The 23,006-nt window shown below is 40.6% G+C and overlaps 1 protein-coding gene across 1 annotated transcript in view; it reads left to right on the top strand.

Moving 5' to 3' along the window:
* Positions 1–419: 419 nt before the first annotated feature.
* The window catches only part of pacs1 (phosphofurin acidic cluster sorting protein 1), a gene marked incomplete at its 3' end in the record, with an annotated part of 58,792 nt that continues 36,205 nt past the window's right edge, over positions 420–23,006 (top strand). Inside the window, exon 1 of the mRNA XM_083909819.1 lies at positions 420–815. Within this exon, the coding sequence (XP_083765945.1) occupies positions 661–815 (155 nt within the window). The 5' untranslated portion in view covers positions 420–660. The remainder of the gene's footprint in view (positions 816–23,006) is intronic.

Below are 23,006 nucleotides of genomic sequence, written 5' to 3'. Positions count from 1 at the left end.
AATAATTATTTCATTATTTAATTAAATAAATACAATTTTAAATAATAATTAAATAAAGGAATAATTGTTTATTTAATTAAATAAATACAATTTTAAATAATTTAAAAAAAGAAAAAAAAAGACTCTTATCTCCTGTGTGTGTTCGTGTGTGTCTGTGTGTGTGTCTCTCTCTCTCTCTCTCTCTAACTCACCTCCCTCTCTCTCTCTCTCTAACTCACCTCCCTCTCTCTCTCTCTCGGCTCGCGCAGCTCATTATCGTCGTCTCTCATATTTCCGCTTCCTGTCTCGGGGTGAAAACACACTCTCCGCGGACACGGACGCAGCCGAGCACACGGAGCCCAGACCCGGGCTCCCTCTCCCCGGCTACGAACCCCGCCTGCCCGCCCTCCCGTCCGCCCGCTGCCATGTTCCCACTCTCGGCCGGTGATTAGCAACTTTGGCTCCGCAGCGACTGCAGCGCTAACGCGGCAGCGTTGCGGTTCACGCGTTCGCACCGCAACAAAACACAAGGCAACAACGTAAAAAAAGGCAGAAGGAAGAAAGAAAGAAAAAGGAGAAGAAGAAGGAAACAGACAAACACGGAGAAGGAGGAGAAGAAGAAGAAAACAGGCTACCACGGCTCTGACTCGCATTAGCTCCGTGTGAACGCTCGCGCTCGGGATGTCGGAGCGCGGAGGGCTCCCGCGGACTGGGGGCGTCCCTTCCCCGCACATGCAGCCCTCCAAGCCGGTCAGCATCACCTCCAACCGGCCGGTCCACATGAACCTGTACGCCACCTGGGAGGTGGACCGCTCTTCGCCCAGCTGTGTGCCCAGGTATGTGGAGCCATGACGGCTGCTCTTGCTTTGTTTACATTCAGTTATTGGACATAAATAAACGGTACGTCTATGGGTGCCCAAGAGGGACACATTTGGTGCCAGAGAAATATCGTTTTAGAAACATATTGTAATATTTCATGGCGAAGCGCTGTATTTATCTATCAAAAATATTCCCGACAGTATTTTGTGTCATATTGAAGCCTTTGACCACTAGGTGGCAGCAGTTTGTTATGGTTTATTATTACCGAATTTTCTATCGAGGTGACGTCGCAAATGCTTATCGCGATTTATATCGTATCGTTATCATTGTATCGTATCGCCACATTTTTGGCGATACGCTGCCCTAATTGCGAAAAATAACAATAAACAGTTAACACCTCACGAGGCAAAGAAAACGGTTTATTGACGACATACCGAATTTTCTATCGAGGTGATGTCGCAATTGCTTATCGCGATATATGTCGCATTGCTATCGTTGTGTCGGAATATGTATCGTGTCGCTACATTTTTGGCGATACGTTGCCCTAATTGCGAAAAATAACAATCATCGCCGTTCTTAAAACGTACGGCAAAATTTAAGTGGATTAGCACAACTTTAGCTACGAACATTTACTGTTTCCTCCCCCGCCGTGTACGAATTACTGACGTCTCACGGTGAGGCCGTTGTACGAAGAGGAATCAAACGTCGCATTTCAGTTTTGAAAATGTAATTTTTGTCAAACATGATCGAATTTATCGGAAAAATGGACGATAAAACTTGGCTCAAACTTGGACACCAGTGCGATTGACGGCTTAAAACGTCCGATAGGTTTGCTAACGTCAGGGTTTCAGAAACCGACGTGGCGCCACTTTTTTTTATGTACGATCTACAGCTTTTTCCCGAGTGCACCAGGGAACTACGGTGGCCTTTAAAGTCATAGTCCAAGAGTATGGAAGTTGCATTTCATTTAGTTTAAATCGAACATCCATACTTAGGCATAGTTTGTTGAATTGACCTTTGCATTTACGCACATTTTTTTTAGCAGTAATTTGGTGGCGCAAAAGTCACCACAGGAGCATAATTGTTTTTTTTTAGGTGCAAATTGTATAAAAATGCATATTGTATATGTATTAGTGCTGGAACTAATGTGTATTTTCATAATTGAGCCATTGTGGATTATTTTCACCATCAATTGAGTACTTGTTCGGTCTGTTAAATGTCAGAAAATGATCCGGTTTTAATGATTTCTTTGTTATACGGAGCAAAGAAACCAGAAAAATCGGAAAGCTTGGCGTAATTATTGAAATAAAACAGTCAAACCGACGAATTATCATCATAATAATAGTTGATGATTCATGTAGTAATCGTTTAATACGCCGTTTGACCACCGCCACGTGACAGAAACAACCTTTACCCAGCAGCTTTTTTTTACAACCTTTATGTTGCAGATGCAGTAACTCGCACACACACACACACACACACACACACACACACACACACACACACACACACACACACACACACACACACACACACACACACACAACACACACACACACACGCAGCTGAGACATTGTCCCCTGGTTGTCTTTAATGCTAATAAGACGGTGAGCGTCGGTGCAGCTGCAGCACTTTCTCCGGCGCGTCTGCACCTGAGCGCTTGCTGCAGACACAAAGACGGATTGAGAGTGTTGCGTTGCAGACTGTCACTGCAACTCGGATGCGTCTCTACATCAGCGTGTGTGTGTGTGCGTGTGTGATGTATTGGTGAAGAGGAGGAGGAGGATGAGGAAGAGGGAGTGAGTGCATGAGTGCACGGATGACACGCTGTTGCCCGTTTTCCCTTGACATGTTGTGATCCGTGCAGGCGTCGACGTGGGCAGCGCAGTGCAGCGCAGCAAGGTCACAGCAGGCGACATAAGCCGCCGTCTCAGACAAAGACGTCCACGAGACGTCCTCTGTCAGACCAGTGTCACGTACATGTAGGTCAAACCGGTGCAATGCCTTGTTTCACCACTTCATATCAAGTTATTAAGAGGGATTTTTATTTTTTTGTTGAATACCATAATTTTGCATCATAGATACATCACTCACGATTATTTCTTATAATCCGTGAATCTGTTGATTAGCTTCTCGATGAATGGAGTACCTGTTTCCGTCCGTGATGTTCTCAAATGTCTTCGATTATTGAAGTTTCAATGATTTCTTTGTTAATGTGGAGCAAAGAAACCAGAAAATATTCGCACGTAAGCAGCGGGAAAACGTCCGAAAACCTTGTTTCCATAATTTAAAACGCTTGTCAAACGTTAACGCGCGACGCGTTTCCATGACGACTGAGCGGAAAAAGACGTGCGTGACGTCCTGTTTACGTGACTCCGGATTGTTAAAATGAGTCTCTAAAGTAGCGCTAAACTTTAAAGGTGCATTATGTAATAAATCTAAAGCAACTAAAGGCCATAAAATCCTCCCTAATATGTCACAGAGACTCAGGAATAATGTTCATATAACAAACTGAACTCACCAACAGCAACAGTACAGACAAAATATTTGCATTAAAAAAAAATATTCTGCAGACTGCAAATCATGTTTATGTTTTGAAATCATGTTTTGGCATCATGTGGCGCCACCTACCGTCGTCTACCAATCATTGCAGTCGGTAGAGTCTCAGCTGCCGAGAAACCACGGGTTGCCAGTTACGTCAGAAAACGAAACTTAAAAAACCTCTGTGTTTTGAATTTGAATGTAGTAACCGTTTTTGGCCACATTCTTACATGTGGCGCCTTTAAAAACAGAGGCACACATACGCAATACACAGGTACACTGGTTATTTGTAGCACTGCTCTTTTCATTTAATAAATAAACCGCTCCAGTTCGACTGTAGGCACGCTAACGGTGCTAAAGGAGCTAACGGAGCTAAAGGTAAACGGTGCCTGGACTCCGGTGTCGCGGCGCGTAAACACGACGCCACAAGCGTCTTTTTCCGCTCAGTCATCATGGAAACTCGCCATGCCGCTAACCGTCGTCCACGCGCTAACATAGCCAGTACTTATTAAAAAGATTTGCTCCTGTGGGAGTGGGTTGTGATTCTGGCTCACGATCACCGGCTAGCAGCAGTGCTATCGCTAAATACACCAGTCCTCTATTAAATATTGAGATTTTGGACATTTTCTTTGCTAAATGTTGCGGATTAACGCATGTTTTCAGAAATTTTAAGTCTTTTTTATTTTTAACTGATCTACGATTGTTCAGCGCAGCTCGTTTGGAACCTCGTCAGAGCAGGTACTAAAAAAAGCACCAGGTACCAGGTGCTGTCACTAATGGAAAAGCAATAAAACCCAAAACCCCAGTAGAGCTGAACCAGAGCCGTGCTAGAACCGTATAATGGAAAAGCGCCATTTGATTTCAGTGCAGTTGCAGCAGAGAGAGTGAGATTAACAGAGATAGCTGTGGTCAGGTGGTGTATGGTGGTGACTCTACTGTCATCTACATTTAAATAGGATTCATCACAGGCGCAAGAAAGTTGACCACACTTGATGTTTCGCACTCGGCCGAGTTTGACCCATTTGCTTCGTGAAGCGATCGAGTCTTTGTTGCCGCCGCGAGAAACTCCCCCACCTTCTCTCTCTTTCTCGAACTGAGGTGTTATTACTGTAACCTCTTCCTGTCTACCCACAATGCCCTTTGGTGTTTTGTTTACTCATTGCTGCGGCTTGAGTTTCCCCCCAGCGCCCATTGAACACTTGCTCAGGAGGATGATGATGATGAGAGAGCAAAATGATCATATCGGGATATCAACTGAAGGGGCTGATAAATAGCTATTAACGCTAACTATTTAAATACGACTCACGTTAATCCCCCTTTTTAATAACAATGATATAAATATTAACGTCAATATATTGCTTCATCTTATAAAAAAAGACCTTGTTTCTGGAAAAACCCAACGGATCAAGTACAGAGCCTTGTGGGACACCATTCATACATTTGCGCCGAGTTTTATTTCAGCCTCTTCCTTGAGAATGATAAAAAAATAACACATGAAAAAAGTTATTACTGTAACCTCTTCCTGTCTACCCACAATGCCCTTTGGTGTTTTGTTTACTCACTGCTGCGGCTTGAGTTTCCCCCCAGCGCCCATTGAACACTTGCTCAGGAGGATGATGATGAGAGGGCAAAATTATCATATCGCGATATCCACTGAAGGGGCTGAAAAATAGCTATTATAGCTAACTATTTGAATACTATTCACATTAATACCCCTTTTTAATAACAATGATATAAATATTAACGTCAATATATTGCTTCATCTTATAAAAAAAGACCTTGTTTCTGGAAAAAACAAACGGATCAAGTACAGAGCCTTGTGGGACACCATTCATACATTTGCGCCGAGTTTTATTTCAGCCTCTTCCTTGAGAATGATAAAAAATAACACATGAAAAAAGTTATTACTGTAACCTCTTCCTGTCTACCCACAATGCCCTTTGGTGTTTTGTTCACTGCTGCGGCTTGAGTTTCAAGCGGATCAAGCACAGAGCCTTGTGGGACACCATTCATACATAGTTTTATTTCAGCCTCCTCGTTAAGAATGATAAAAATAACACATGGATAAAGCAAAGTTTTTGCTGTTGACTTGGTTAAAACATGGGTCCAGTTAGAAGAGGTTTGGAACATCCTAGGTCTGCAACGATCAATCCATTACTCGATGATTAGTCAACGGTTTGAGGTTTTATTTGTAGTAAGATCAGGTTTTTCAGCTTCTTAAATGTGAATATTTTCTGGTTTCTCTGCTCCATATGACAAAGAAATCATTAAACTTGATTCATGACAAAACAAGACTCTTGAAAACATCATCATTTTAAGGTCCGCGGGATTACGAATCAGCATTTTCTGACGGAACAAGTACTTGATAAAATACTCGACAGATTAATTGTTGGTTGTACTTGAGGTCGTTCCCGTTCTCTGGTTTCTCGATCGTTTTTTCTCGTCTTTATCGGTTTGACTGTGTGTCTTTTAGTGCGGCGTATGTACATTTTTATTGTAGCTATCTGTTTAAACACTATTCACGTTAATACCCCTTTTTAATAACAATGATATCAATATTAACGTCAATATATATATTGCTTCATCCTATGGAAAAGACCTTGTTTCTGGAAAAACAAAACGAATCAAGTACAGAGCCTTGTGGGACACCATTCATACATTTGCGCCGAGTTTTATTTCAGCTTCTTCCTTAAGAATAATAAATATAACACATGTATAAAATGAATTTATGACTTTTGGGTTTTTTTGGCTTAAAACATGGGTCCAGTTAGAAGAGGTTTGGGACATCCTAGGTCTGCAACGATCAATCCATTACTCGATGATTAGTCAATGGTTTGAGGTTTAATTTATAGTAAAATCAGAAATCATTAAACTTGATTCATGACAAAACAAGACTCTTGAAACATCTTCATTTTAAGGTCCGGGGGAATACGAAACAGCATTTTCTGACGTTTTCTGGTCCAAACAAGTACTTGATAAAATACTCGACAGATTAATTGTTGGTTGTACTTGAGGTCGTTCCCGTTCTCTGGTTTCTCGATCGTTTTTTCTCGTTTTTATCGGAGGGTTACAATGGTTTGACTGTGCTCTTTCAGTGCGGGGTACGTATATTTTAATTATAGCTAACTATTTAAATGCTATTCACATTAATACCCCTTTTTAATAACAATGATATCAATATTAACGTCAATATATATATTGCTTCATCCTATGGAAAAGACCTTGTTTCTGGAAAAACAAAACGGATCAAGTACAGAGCCTTGTGGGACACCATTCATACATTTGCGCCGAGTTCTATTTCAGCCTCTTCCTTAAGAATGATAAAAATAACACATGTATAAAATGAATTTATGACTTTTGGGTTTTTTTGGCTTAAAACGTGGGTCCAGTTAGAAGAGGTTTGAAAAACACTGCAATACGTCATTGGTCTACAACGATCCATCCATGACGATGATTTGTCAACTATTTTGATGATCGATTCATCGGTTTGAGGTTTTATTTATAGTAAGATCAGATTTTAAATCAGCTTCTTAAATGTCGATATATTTCTGGTTTCTCTGCTTCATCTGACAAAGAAATCATTGAACTCATTCATGACAAAACAAGACTCTTGAAAACATCATCATTTTGATGTCCGGTGGAACACGAATCGGCAAATTTTTGACGTTTTCTGGACCAAACAAGTACACGATTAATCGATAAAATAATGGACAGATGTATTTATTATGAAAATAACTGTTGGTTGTAGTTGAGGATGTTCCTGTTCTCGTCTTTACCGGAGAGTAAATGAATGGTTTGACTGTGCTCTTTCAGTGCGGCGCACAGGGTGATTCCTCTCCTCTGGGTTCTGCAGTGTCATCAACACACACTCGTACAAAACATTCCCGGGTGCCCCTCACTTTACCCACCCCCCCCTCTACTTTCTTTGCTTCTTCTGCAGCACCTCGGGGAAGGAATCATTCATTTCTGCAGCCACATAATCCCACTGATGTCTACAGACGCCTCTCGTCTCGTACGTTTGTACCCGTAGAGCGGCTTCGGTGTAATAACGATTATCGGTCCTCGCGCGTATCTGTGTCGCGAGGGCTCGCCGTCTGCCGGCATTTGCAGCACAAGCGGTTTGTTTTCCAGCAGCAGCAGTGCTATAATTGAGGCCTCCTCGCGTAGCTAGTCCGTGTCAGGTATTTCAGGAATGGGCCCAGTGGCAGAGTTCCTCCTCTTGCATTATTAAAGAAGGCCTCCTCACAGTGCACTGGGGGGGGGGGGACGGAAAGTCCCGTGACTCTTATGTTCACGGGTGGATGTTGAGGATTTAGCCCCCGTGGTTAACCTCCTGCAGCTTCTATGTAGACGCTATGGAGAATCAAATCTAGAGGCAGAAGTGTTGACATGCAGCGAAAGGGCTTTCGGGGAAGGGGTGTCGAACTCAAATGACCGCTCAACGGGCGCCAATGAATGTCTAGTTTGGTCTAGAACTTGAACTAGACGGTGTGTACGCATAAGTAGTAGTGGTAGGAGCAATAGTAGTCGGCGAACTACTAGCAGAACTGGTAGAAGTAGTAGTAGTTGTAGTATATTAGATGTATTATATGTATTAAGTGTACTACTAGCAGTAGTAGTAGCAATAGTAGTACTTGTTGTTGAAGTACCAACAGAATCAATAGTAGTAGCAGCAGTACTAATAGTTGTAATAGTAAATAATCCAACTTTGTTTATAGGACTTTAAACAAATAGAATATCTGTCTTTAACTTTTGCAAAAAATCGGCCTGTTTCTTTCTAAAACCATACGTTTCCGTATCCAATGTTGATTATGCAAGAAAAAAAATGGTACAACCTATGAAATACGGTGTCCTTTTAATGAGATAAAACCATTCCAAGGTCACCATTTTGTCGTAGTCATGACTTTGTAAATGAAAAGTTGGTACAAACTCATGAGTCATGACAACGCTAACGTTACCCTACGATAGCTATCTCTGCTTACGAAATGGTTTTGTCCCGAATTTGCTATTTCAAAGCAAAGCATGTGTTCAAAAACGTCTTGTTTCTCAAATACAAAAATTTGAAAGCACTACTATTTATATTTAGTGGTTTTTGGCAGGTGGAACTTTAAAAATTCTAGCTTATTCTGGTCCTGAAGCTAAGCTAATTGCTTTCTATCTTTCGTAAACAAACACTTCTATAATATAGTCCAATTTTATCACTTCTCAAATGCCAATAATTAGTGGCAAACGTTCAAAATGTTCTCGATTACTTGCTCAGACATTTGTGGCTGTCGCCGCAGTTTAAGCTAATTAGCCTGCTCCTCAGCTAAATGCCTTAAAATTGTAACACCCAGTGAAAACAGCAGGGTCCTTTCATTAAAAATAGATGCCCGTCTACTGCCTGGTATTAACGCACACTGCCGGCGAGGAGACGTGCGGCGCGGGCAACGCAGGATGTTCTGAATTATACATCGTGCATTTGTCCGACTCGTTTTGCCGTAATTGCCCTGCAACACAATAGCGGGGGGGCGACGCTGGCTTCGCTCTGACAAGTGTCGGCGTTGCGTTACCAACGCCGGTCCTGCTGAATGCAAATGGAAAGAAATGGAGAGATTGCCAAAAAGGCTGTTTGCATACATGCATGCACAGGCACGAGCGTAGTGTTGATTAAGATGCTGCCGGTTCTTTCCGCACAGCCGAGCGGCCGAGACGTCTGGAGTTTCCTTTCCGTGACTTGGCTTTCCTTTTGGAGACGTAGTTTACAGCACAAAGCTCCTTTTTTTCTTTTCCTCACCGTGACTTTTTATGGTTATTTACCATTTTTTAATCTGGCCTTCCAACGTCAACCCCAAGAGAGAGACTAGAGATCATGATATTGTCATTATTGATATTATATTTATTTTATTTTGTTCATGTAGTAGCTTTGGATAGACATCGAGAATGTGTTTTTGTCCTAGTAATTCATGTGTTAATAATTGTGGTTTAAAATGGCGGTTCTCAAAGTCTGGGTCAGGACCCACAGATGGGTCGTGGGGTAATTATTTTAGCTAATTTTTCCCAACCTTTTTAGTTAAGATTTAGGCGTATTTTTTAAAATAACATGCATAAAATGTGATAAAAACTATATAATGTTAAAGTCGCTACATTACGCACAAATCTGCCCATTCCACGATTCATATTGTGATTTTGGTCACCATAAAAAGGTTTGAGAAACACTAGTTTAAAAGGTTTAAAAGTAAAAATGCAGTATTTTCGTGTAATAAACTGCGTAATTTGACACATTTTTGGATAAATATGACCTGGATTAACAAGAATCTCGAGATTTGTATCTCTAGAATTTTTCACGATGCAGATACACGGGCAATTCTTTATCGATGCAGTGACGACGCGTAATTGATGTGACAGCTCCCCCTGCTGGTGGTGCGAGTAGTCTGTCGGATGCGTGTGATGTGAGGTGTGGCCGTGCTGTGAAAACATGATTTCACATCAACAACAAGCTACGAGAGTTAGCATTTTTAGCAGCAGGGAAATAAATACAATAGCCTTCCTCATACCGATGTAGCTAGCATTGCTAAAAATGAGCTAAAACGAGCTGGGTGTGTGTTATACGAAGTAGGGGTGTGAAACGCCAGAGGATATCGCGATATGATATTATCGCGATATTGCAGCACTTGGCGAAATGTGTATTGATTCTATTGTTTTATGCTAATGCACAAAAAAGTAAATGTTCATGTGTAACAGCAGTTATTTAGCAAATTAGCAAAATAGCAAATTTTGCGTTGAAAAATATCAATGCTAGTGATACAATATTGTCACGCAAAATATTGATATTTCTCTGTATTGATTGGAGTATTATGGAGTCATAGTTTTAGTGTTAAACTTATTAGTACACATTTTAGGATTTTACTAGAATTTGAACAACATATGACGTGATTTCACCGATTTTCTGTAAAAAACACCTATGACGACTGCTATTTACGTTAATATTTATCAAATTGCTTGTATTTATTTGATGAAAAATGCAAATACAGGAGGCACAGCATCGTGATATTTAGTCAAATTGTTGTTGAAAACAGCTTTTTTTTTGTTGATTTTAGAGCGGATATTTCTTCTTGTGCACGTGGTTTGGGGGCAGAACGGTGCAGGTCCGTGCAGCTGCAGTGATCTTTTGTTTCTGCTGCAGTGTAAAGGTTGTGGTCACTCAGGCTGCAACGCTGCCGTGCTCTTTGTTGTTGTGGTGTGTTTTTATATGTATACATGGGGTTTGTCAGAGACATACGCTAAATGTCTCCAGGCCGTGCTTCCCCTCCCCTGCCGTGCAATCATAGACTCCCATCTGCCTGCTGTAGCGCACACACACACACTCACACATTTAAACACACACACACACACACTCCTTTTCTAAGGTGCAGTGACATCTATTCACGGACAGCGTCACTGACATATGCTTCCACTTTCATCTAACGCGCTGTAAACCAGCGCACAGCGGCGTCCAGTTACAGAGAAGGACACACTCGGTTGGGGAAACACAAACCAGGTACATGAACACACACAATAACACACACACACACACACACAATAACACACACACTCATGCTGGATCATGTCATGACAAAGCATTTTCGGTGTAATCACATTTTCAGTCCCGTCGATACGCGAGTCGGAAGCGTGAGATGGAGACGTGATGTATAAAAGAAGAATAATATAGCAGAATTATGAATTTATGAATTTATGAATTCAGATTTATGTTCCTCTGGAGCATTATCTCACCAGACACACACACACACACACACACATTCTCAGGCTGAGCAAGATATCTCTCGGCGTTTGAAGTCACTCGTGACCCAAATCACGACATAAATCCACCGAGTCATCATTTGGTCCAGAAAATATCAAAAAATTAATATATTAACCATATTGGCATTATTATTATAGCATTATTATTTTGCTTTTTTGTTGTTGTTGTTCATATAGTAGCTTTGGAATGACTCGATGGTAATTCATGCTTCTCAAACACTGGGTCGGGACCCACAGATGGTTCGCAGGTCAGTTTTTTGGGGCCCTCGAACACATATCGGAAAAGATTTAGGGCTGTGTGTTTAAGTTTTAAGTTGTTTTAATATTCTGACATGAGAAATCCCAATTTATGTGTTACAGCACATTAAAGAAAAGTGATAAAATTAATAATATGTTGGTGAGTTTGACATACGTGAAATATTAAGATATTCTTTTGCTATTTGCGTTTGTCACGATAATAGGGATTCATCACGATTTACTTATTGTACGTGGTTTTTATGACGACGCGCGATAATATCGCCATATTGTCCCATCACTAGCCGTGTACGTGTGAACGGTACAGTAAAATAAATGAGTACGCTCAAATAAGTTGATGATTCAACATCAAATTTATTGTTTACGTTTTTTTTTTTTAGCTGATTTAGGATCATTTCGATGCGCTGAATCCAAAAATCACATTGGTTTTGCTCAATCGGGTCAACTGTACGGGTATTTTCACATCATATGATGCAAAATTCGTTCTTCTTTTTTGCAATAAACAAATTCTGAAGGGATTTTATATTATATATATTAAAAACCTGACCTGATTGAGAAAAATTGATTTCGTTTTTTGGATTCAGTGGTGCAAAATGGTCCTAATTCAGTTCAAAAGACATCGACAACTTACTTTTTTTTTTGTAACCCAGTGTAATCAATGAATTGTTGCAACCTGATTGAATATTTAAAAATACCTAGAACAGACATTGAATTATAAACAGCCCTCCTTCACCTTTAAGCCTGATAAATAGCCTTTATTCAACATTAAAAGAGCAAAAACTGACACCACGTACCATTTAAAATGAACGACTGTATTTCTTTTAAACGTAGATTTAGGTCATATATCACAGTATTTAAAGCCCGTTACCACCGCGGTCCTGTAACTCCCATCAATCACACTTATGCACATTGAGAGGACGCGGTGGACGCGCCGCTACGCTTTAGCTCCCGCGCTGCCGCCACTGTGTGGTGTCGGTATATGTGTGTGTTCACGCGTCCATGCAAACACTGCAATAATCCTCTGCGGCTCAGGTTACACTCTGCGATAACACCGGCTCGTAATGCACTTAACACAGATTGACCTTGACACGGCGCTCCGACTGTGTTTAAGGATAACGCCGATATGAATCATTTATCCACGTCGCTTCGACTCCGTTGTGGCTGTTTTTTTTGCCCGAAACGGCTGTTTTTGCACCGGCTTTTGTGACAAACCGATGCTTCCCCTTGTTACGCAATAATCTGTTCTCTATATTCAGTGTGGAACATGATGTGAAACTTGCCCTCACAACAACAAATGTACAGACATGTAGTACATGTGTGGTGGTATTGTAGCAGCGTAATGCTGCCTGTGTACACCTGTGTTGAAGTGTGTATTCTTGCGTCACGTGCTTCATTCCCTCACCTTGCTTCCGCGGCTGCTTTCCAACGTCGATTGCTGCGTTTAAAGTGTCGCGTTATTCTTTGTCGCACTTGAACGCGGCTTGCTCAGACTGCACGTTATGTTGTTACGGCACAGTTTGTGTGTGCGTTGATTTGTGTGCGCACTCGGTTGTTTATGTTGTTGTCTTTTCACTTTAAATCCTGGCCTGTTGCTGTGTCATTTTCATTATCGTGTACGTGGGGCTGCACTCAAATCAGTGTCCTGGCTGACCTTGGACTTAAATGGGTGTTTTTTTACTTGTTTTTCTTGCCTCTTTGGGACCTTTTTCTGACATATATACCAACCTTGTCAGGACCAGTAGTCCTAATGGAGACAAAAACCTGGTTCTAATTAGGCAGAACCTCATTTTTGACGAACTGGAACTGAAGATTTTGAGTTGTAGTTAGGTTAAGCTTAGGGTTCGTTATAGTTGAGGTTAGTGATGAGGTCTTGGGTAGGCTGTCCAAATGAATGGACGCCATTTGGTCCTCATTAGCCGTGTTTCCACCATGGTACAGTATGGTATGGTTTGGCTTGCGTTTCACCTCGTTTGAGTCTGTTTTGTCTCGAGCTTTGTACGATAATAGACTGCTTGCGGACGTTGAAGAAACACGCGTCACAAGGGGTCGTTACGCTTTTCCGTAGCCCGATCAGCTGACTGTCGTGGGTCTAGCTCCACCTATACCATAGCGAACCATCGCTCTGGTACGCCAAGGGAAGGTTACCGAAAAATGGAACAGTTGGGGTTGGTTATTTTGGTACTACCCCTAACGGAAACGTCAAAAAACACATACTTTACAGGTCCGTTCCACCTTGTACAAACACTCCAATGGTACGCGACTTCAAACGCGACGCTACGGACAACAACCCAACGGACAATAACGGAAAATGTAGCTCGATTAGTTTGCTTTTGATCGATTAATCACCAATTAATCATCAATTCCTTCAAGCTTTAGTCATATTAATATTTATGACATGTTGAACTGTATGTAAACAGAATAAATGCTGTATAAAATGTGTCTAATTAGGTCCAGTACGCAGTATAAACATTATTGGAGACCTGAGCTGAAAAACGTCACATCGTCTGCGTACGTATGAGTCGGCGAGCCGTGAAAAGTTAATGTCGTTCTGAAAAGATAAATCTCTGTGTGTGTGTTTGTGTCACGCACGAATTGCAAAGCCATAAGAAAGAAGGGTGAATGAGAAGAGGTCGATAAGTGCGATGAAACGAGGGCTTTTGTTGAAAACACTACAATGGACTTCAAACGTGACACCACACACAACAACCCAACGGACAATAACGGAAAATGCAGCTCGATTAGTTTGCTCTCGATCGATGAATCACCTTTAATTCCTTCACGCTTTAGTCATATTAATATTTATGACATGTTGAACTGTATGTAAACGGAATAAAAACAGTATAAAATGTGTCTAATTGGGTCCATTACGCAGATTATTCCATTATCCAGATCTCCTGAGCTGAAAAACCGCCACATCGTCTGCGTAGGTTGTGCTTGTGTCGCGCATGTGAATTGCGAAGCCAGACGGGTGAAAAGCAGGGTGAATAAGAAGGAGGTCGATGAGAGCTTTTGTCGAAAATTCAAGAAACCTGAAGTCGAAAGGTGAGATGAGGAGAAGGTGGAGGGGGGAACAAAAAAAGGCACAAAAAGAACTTGATTGGATGAAAGTAGAAAGAAGAGGTGTTTGAGTAACATCAAAGCAAGAGAGATTTGGTGAAGGAGCAGCTGGGGCTCAGGGGGGAGATATGGCGAAGAGCCCAAAGACGGAGTAAGCTCCGCCACATGCCGTTTTCCTCCTCACCTTCGCTTTATTATCTCCTCCTCTTCGCCTCCCTGGTTTTCATCCTTTTCCATCTGTCTCTCCTTTACCTCCTTCCTCCCTCCCTCCCTCTGGAAACCCCGTTTCACTGTTGCAGCCAAATCAAACCTCTGTTTTCTCCGCAGTCGTGTCTGTCGCTCGCTCTCTGCCCTCCGGATAAACCCCTCCCCCCCTTCCCCCTCCCTCCACATCGTCCTCCGCCCGCCTGGACGCCGTCTCTCCACCACAGCTGTTACGGCTGTGATGGATCGACCAGCAGGTGCAGTTTCACCTTTGCCGCCCATCGTTTCTCCGGGAGCGTCCAACGCCTTAGGTGCCATTAAGGCTCTTTGAGTCGACACGGTCATCGGTGCCATTAGCTCCTTTTTTTTAGCAATTATGAATGTAAATTAAATCTGTTTTAAAGATCCGGTGTATGAGACATAGGTAGGGGTTAGGGACAGGACACTTGCTTTTCACGATGCACTCGGCTGTGCATGGTGAAATGTACGATATAGAGGATTTTTGGGTATCGGACCTGTTGTAGAAATTCTGCTGCTGGTGAAGAATAAAATTCTGCCGGCCGAAAAGTTTTTATTTTCATTGCAAGGAAAAGGTCAATCTTCACAGCAGCAGTGATCCTAGCTGGAGAAAGACCCCGAGCAAAGTGAGCCCTCCACATTTATACCTGAGCAGCTCCCCTTTTGTGTTCCTCCAATAGGCAAGGAGTCTGCCATTCTAGGCCGTGTTTTCACACCCCTTTGTCTACTGTAGGTATCGGGGAGTCGTAGCAAGGTGCACGTTCAGGCTAAACACAAAAGGACCTTGTATTCTGGACTGGGCAGGTATAGGGTGATGGGCAGCTTTAGTTCCGAGTCAGAGAAATTGAATTTACCGTTACAGACCGATTCTGATTCCCATCCCCAGTAGGGGTCGAGGTTGGGCTGGGAATCGCGACAGGTTTCTTGAATTCAGTCAAGATCCAGATCTAAAACTTTGTCTTGGAAAGGACCAACGTGTTAAGCCGCGTTTCCATCGAGTGGAACGGTTCACTTCGGTATGTCATTTTTTTTTGTTTCCAGAAGGAATAGTACCAAAAAAAAAACAGGTCCTAACTGTTCTATTCTTTGGTGCCTTTACGTTGGCGTACAAGAGTAAAATCAACAACATTTTTCGATGATGAAGAAGAAGGACTTTGATCTGCGACGGGAAGCTTTGGAGCACCAAGAGTGAACTGTGGATTACAATCCAGAGGGATTAGGAAGCGGGAAGAGAGAGTGGGGATGAAAATGTGGCGGCAACTTTGATGTGCCTTTGAATCGTGATTTCGGACTTCAAAATTTGATTGGGATTATGGAACGTTGAAAAGAAGAGAAAAAACTCCAGTTTGTAAAAGTGTGCAATGACAAACACCAGAGCATCTGAAAAAGCAGTGTTTTTTTGTATGACTTTTTGTGTTGTAGCAAACAAATCGGCACACTCTGTTGTTAGCTTAGCGGTTAGCTTGAGACCAGACTGTAATATTCTTGTGAGATTTGTGCGGCGGGTACGGAAAATAGCGTCTATTAAAAGCTGTATCTCAGGATTTTATTAGTTGATATTGAATCTTTCAAATGAAGTTTGACATTTTTTTTTAACCCGGCCCTAAGAGGAGGTTTTTTTTATGGCAGAAATACGTCGTACCCTTGAAGTATCTTTGTTAAGAGTAAAATCACTTTAAAATAAATAGTGTTTTATTTTGTAGGTTTGGAATATTTACTTGTACTTTAGGCAACACAATGAAATGACAAACACTCACACTGTTGTGCTGTTAGCTTAGCGGTTAGCTTGGTCACACAAGACTCAACTGTAATATTCTCTTGGGATTTGTTCGGCGGTTATGGAAAATATCGTCTATTAAAAGCTCGATCTCAGAATTATATTAGTCGATATTGAATATTTCAAATCAGATTTCACGTTTTTTCGAACCCAGCCCTATGAGGAGGTTTTTAACGGCAGAAATACGTCGTACCCTTAAGTATCTTTGTTAAGGGTAAAATAACTTTAAAATAAAGTGGATAAAGCGTTTCGACGATGGACGGATGTTTACGGTGGTGTCGCGAAAATGTGTACTGCAGCAGACTCTGCTGTTAGCTTAGCTGCTAGCTTGGTCATACAAGACTGGACTGTAAAATTCTCTTGAGATTTGTTCGGCGGATACGGAAAATAGCGTCTATTTTTCGCTCGATCTCAGGATTTTTTTTGTCGATATTGAATCTTTCAAATCAGGTTTGACTTTTTTTTTTTAAACAAGTTTTTTCTGCCGTTAAAACCTTCCACTTAGAAGGTTTTAACGGCAGAAATACGTCGTACCATTAAGTATCTTTGTTCGAGGTAAAATCACTTTAAAATAACACATTTTTTGTTATTTGTAGCTTTGAAATATGCATTTAAAGCAACACTACTGCTTCACTCTGGCTGCAATATATGCTTATTTATTATATTATTATACTCTGTATTAAAGCAGATGTTGGCTATTTACCAATCTTTGAGATTTAAGATATTTAAGAAATGAAATATGTCCCATATAAAGCAGCGTAAAAGGTTTAAATAAATTGACCAGACAAAGTAAGATTAAAAGATTAGTTCAGGTCAGACAGAGAAGGTCGTACGTTGTGATTTTTGTCCCCGAAAATCGCCTTGAAAGCGATGAAAATGAGTTTTCTGCTCGGACGTTGTTGGAGCAGATTTGATCACCGTTCTCCTCGGTTCTTCATCCTTTTTCCCTTGTTCTTGTTTCGACAAAGCGACAGAGACAGCAGCCGCCGACTCCTTCTGTCTCTGACTTGTTTACCCTGTTGCTGTTTTTAGCAGCCGGTTCCTGTGGTTTTTGAGGTTGTGGCACCTTTGGCTCATGTCCATCCATGTTAGGTGAAAAGTACAAACACGCATTGGTTTAAAACTCTCACTTTGTTGTTGTTGTTGTTGTTGTTGTGTCACAAACACACACAAAAAGGCTCTTGCAGGCACCATAAGGTCAGTGTTTCTCTGGCTTTTATTGTTTTAATGCTTGATTCACACATTGAGTTCTGGCCAAAGGCGAGAAAACACTTTGCTCTTCTGTATTTCTTTGAGCCATTTGTTCACCAGCTTATATAACATTTATACGACTGTGTTTGCAGCAGAGATTTGTGTGAGATTTCAGGTTTTAGACAGACGTTTGTGTCAGAACGCTCTTGGGAAGGAAATAAATCAATCAGATTAATCATGGGTTAGCTGTAGATTTAATTATTTATTCATAAATATGACAGAAAAATGAATTCATGTTGTTGGAACAGGCTTATATGTACGCTTAACCATTAGTTTTTAATTTAATTTATGACAAATGCTGTTATTAAAATGTATACGTGTATATATGTATGTGTATGTACAGTATATGTATGTATATATGTGTATGTGTATATATATGTATGTATATGTATGTATGTATATATATGTGTATATGTGTATATATGTGTATATGTATATATATGTATGTATGTATATATGTATGTATGTATATATGTGTATATGTATATGTATGTATGTATATATGTGTATATGTATATATATATGTATATATGTGTATGTGTATGTGTATATGTATATGTATGTATATATATATATGTATGTATGTATGTATGTATGTATATATGTATGTATGTATATATGTTTGTATGTATATATGTATATATATATATATATATAAGTATGTATGTATGTATGTATGTATATGTATATATGTATGAATGAATATATGTATGTATACATATATATGTTTGTGTATGTATATATATGTATGTATATATATATATATATATACTATATACTATATACTATATATATATATATATATATATATATATATATATATATATATATATATATATATATGAGAGAGCGAATCTACGCTGTATGTTGTTCCTAATTGTCCAAATTTTGTTTTTCAGACATTTTGTCTTTTTTGAAATAATTGCAGTGACTTTTGCTTTAGATATCGCACTTGGTCATTTTTGTGGTATTTAAAGCGGAGCTTTGGAGGGTTTTTATGCTAATTTAACCGTCTTTGTGCGTCATTGTGACGTTCAAATGTCTTGTATTTTTACAGTTACAGTGCGGATAAAGCGTTCGACGATGGACGGATGTTTACGGTGTCGTCGCACAAATGTGTACTCCAGATTCTGACTTAAATTAGAATATTTCAACACAATCCCAACCGATATTGATACTAACACAGTTAATATTCATGCCACACACACACACACACACACACACACACACACACACACACACACACTTGATAAGCTAAGTATAACAACATGAATATAAGTTTCCAGCCTCCTACGTTCAATCACAAGTACAAAAAACTCTAAAGAGTCGTGCCAGGATTCGGTCTTTTTTTAAACGCTCCGGTTATGAGCAATAGGTTTACACACACACACACACACACGCACACACACACACACGCACACACACACACACGCACACATACACTTCTGTCGTATTACCTGTAACCTACTTAGGCCTGTGTACACTCACCCACTCTGTTTCTATGAGTTTGTCTCCCACACACACTCATCCTGACACTTCACACACACACACACACACACACACACACACACAGACACACAACTCATGCGTGTGTTGACTCATCTACGTGAATCACTCGCAGCATCACAGAGTCCGTATATGTCGGCAGAGCTCTCTCATCGAGGCTGTTTCTCTTTCAAAATAAAGGTCGAGAGAAGAGAAAGAAAGTCAACCTCGGTTTATTTTATTGTTTTTAATCTAAATGTCCTTTTTTTTTTCAGAACTGCATATTGAGGCTTTTACTTCTTCCCTCCGATATTAGGAGATGGTACAGTCCGGTTTGTCATTTCCCGTTCCCGTTAAATCAGATTGTGACACATCTTGTCTGATGTTATATATCTTATATCTTGTTATTCACTGTGAAATTCACAACATCTGCACCTTTTTAATTAGTTTAATTGCATTAAATAACACGATTCCTGAGACGATCTGAGACCATAATGTCACCTAGAGCTGAAAAGATTAATCGATGAATCGATTAGTAATCGATCACTAAATTCATCGCCGACTATTTTGATAATCGCTTTGAAGCTTTTTTTCATGATTAAAACAAGATTTCTGATTCTTTTAGCTTCTTAAATGTGATTATTTTCTCGGTTTCTTTGCTCCACATAACAAAAAAATCATTAAAACTGATTCATTTTGGTTTGTGGACAAAACAAGACTTTCGAGAACATCGTCATTTTCCAGGTTTGACAAACACTGATCAACGTTTTTTAACATTTTCTGACATTTTATGGACCAAACGATTAGTTGCAGCTCTAATGTATATTAAATTAAATAATAAAATTCATTATAGGTCCAAATTTTGTGGACCTTGGACACGACTTGGGAAATGTTGACCTCTCCTTGAATATATTATTGATAAAGTTTGATCATCCTTCTTTTTCTCTTTAACGTTTTGTTTTTATTTCACATCATTTTTGGGGGGTCGTACCTATGTTCCCCGGGTCCTATGTTCCCCGGTTTTTCCCAAAAAAGGTCCACTTTGTATGTGACAGGGGAACATAGGACCCTTTTTTTGAAAAAGGGTAGGGTTAGGATTAGGGTTAGAGAAAGGGTCCTATGTTCCCCGGTCACATACAAAGCGGGGAACATAGGACCTGGGGAACATAGGACCTGGGGAACATAGGACCTGGGGAACATAGGACCCGGGGAACATAGGACCCGGGGAACATAGATATGGTCCCCATTTTTGACATAATTGAACCATTTTTGCCTCTGTTGAGGTGCCGTTGCATCAACGTTGTCGTCTTTGCAATGACTTTTACTCAAGTAGGTTAAAACAATCGATGTAAACCATTGTTTTTTTTATTATCATACATGATGGATTAATATTGCATTTGTTTCCTATGCTAAAAAAGCCTGTAGGCAGACGGACCAGACAATCATAAAGTTGTTAAAGACCGAGACAGAAACCATAGAGGCCAGACGAGACTGGAATTAATACGAAATCAATCCAAATCCTATTTTGGAGAATGATGCAAGAGCCGTGTGGGGGATAAAGATTACACTGGCCAGTAAAAAAACAAAACAAAAAAAAAACACAAAACCAGATTTTGGAAGGGAGTAAAGGAGCAGCATGTTATTTACAGAAAAATGATGGGTTGAAAGTTTGTGGAAAACCAGGGAGCAGGTTTTTTTGGAAAAGCCTTGAATGGCGGGAAGGGAGTGGAGCCATATTCCTGCTTTTGTTGGCGGGCAGTCGTGGACAGCTTGTGTTACCGGTACTGAGATAAGAAATGGTCGGGGAATGAGCTTACACTCGCACACACACACACACACACACATGCATACACACACACAGACACATTTATAGAGTTTCCTGTGACCGTGACCCTCTTGTAAGAGCCTGCCATCCTATAATACAAGTGACACGCCTTTTGAAAATTGATAGTGGATCCGTTTGGACGTTTACCCAATAAAAAAAAAACACCCACATTGTTCAGGGAGCAGCAGAGTGATTAATAGATTCAGTTTGTTTCCCTCTCTGTTTGTCAGTTGAGGAACAGAGAGTGAGACTCTCCGTTGTTCCGTGTCCGCATCGCGTTTCATCTCCCACGTACGTACGCACCTTCTATACAATTGTTGTCCTGGTTCTATTTCTACTCAGAGAAGTGAAAAACAAAGTCATTCTGATTCTACATGAGGTTCCACGTCAGCCTAGCGTTCCACACATACTTATTCAGGCTCCCGTTTCACTCCAGTTAGGGTGAATTCTCACCAGGAGTTGACCCCCAATTTATGTCATTGTACTTTTTGTGTTATCACTTTGAGTATCAGTTTGTCACTGTGTGGACTGCAAAGTGCTGTGCTCATGTTCCAGGGTATCCGTGGCGTCTTAAAAGGTCTTAAATCCAATCATTTAAATTTAAAGGTGCCATATGTAAGAATGTTGCCAAAAACGGTTCCTACATTCAAATTCAATATACCGAGGTCTTTTAGGTTTCGTTTTCTGACGTAACTGGCAACCCGTGGTTGCTTGGCAGCTGAGACTCTACTGACTGCAATGATTGGTAGACGGCGGTAGGTGGCGCCACATGCCAAAACATTTTATGGCCAGTTGCTTTAGATTTATTAATTAATTAATAATGCACCTTTGAGGCCTTAAAATGTCTTAAATTCTCCTAAAATCTCATAAAAGATCTTAAATCCAATTTTGAAAGGTCTTAAAAATCTATTAACATTAACGTTAAAAATGCATAAACTTCAGTCTCGCTTTGAAATGTTTCTGTTTTTGAGGATGCCCTAGCATAACTAAAACACGGAACTAAAGTAATCCACCTGTGCTGCCCGGTGAGAATTTATCGAGCACCACTAGCTAGCGTGCTGTGCGCGCACCGCGGTGTGATACAGCTTAGCATAGCAGCAGAGAAAACTTAATGAAAGCCCACAGCTAAGCTGAATTACAAGTTCTACGATTTGTGGCTCCAATTTTCCTTCATGTCTTTTGTACTTTTTTGCCAGAATGGATTTGAAATGGGTCTTAAATTGTATTCATTATGGTCTTAAAAAAGTCTTGAATTTGACTTGTTGAAACCCGCAGAGACCCTGTGTTCAAATTCCAACCAAGAGATCCCATTCGAGTTCAAGATGTACTGCCTAGAAGGACAACAGACTGTCTGAAGTAATTAAAGTCTGGTCCAGCAGAGGGCGCACTTGGTCTTAGATCCGTTCTTTTCCGTTCATGCACCCTCGGCTCGTCGGAAACGTGAACGACATGCGGTAAACAGACACCAAACATCTAAAAAAAAGCATTTCTTAGTTTAGTTTTCCAATTTGACACAATTCTGCTGACTAGCCTGTTAGCTAGTTAGTCGGCAAAGGAGGCATCGCAAACAGGCAGCACTACAAGTGTATTCAACCTCGTGTGATAGTAGTTATAGTAAGAGTAACATCTCTGTTACTACTGCACTAAAGTCTCACACATTTACAATTCATTGTAGTCGATCACTTGCAAACATGTTCTCCCACATTTCCGTCTAAATCTCCCGCGTACGAAAACCAAAACAAAAGCAGCAGACGTGGAAGGAAAGGTTAGAAGAACAAGGAGAAGCTGACGTCTCTCAAAGCCATTAGCTGATGAAAGGCTGCATTAATGACACGTCCTTGTTTTGGATTTATAAAAAAACTCACCTTGGAACGTCAAGGTGAGTTTTGGAATCGAGTGTTTCTGCGCTCCCGAAGAGGACGAGAGACACTTCTATGATTTATGCAGAAAACGGTTATTTTGAAGCGTTTGCTCACTTCCCTCCAACGGCCTCTAAAAGACCCTTGATTGCATCTT

The sequence above is a fragment of the Microchirus variegatus genome, assembly GCF_963457635.1.
Source record: "Microchirus variegatus genome assembly, chromosome: 2".
NCBI classification, from domain to species: Eukaryota; Metazoa; Chordata; class Actinopteri; order Pleuronectiformes; family Soleidae; genus Microchirus; species Microchirus variegatus.
Note: the sequence above shows the minus strand (reverse complement) of the source record. Positions and strands in the feature narration are given on the sequence as shown.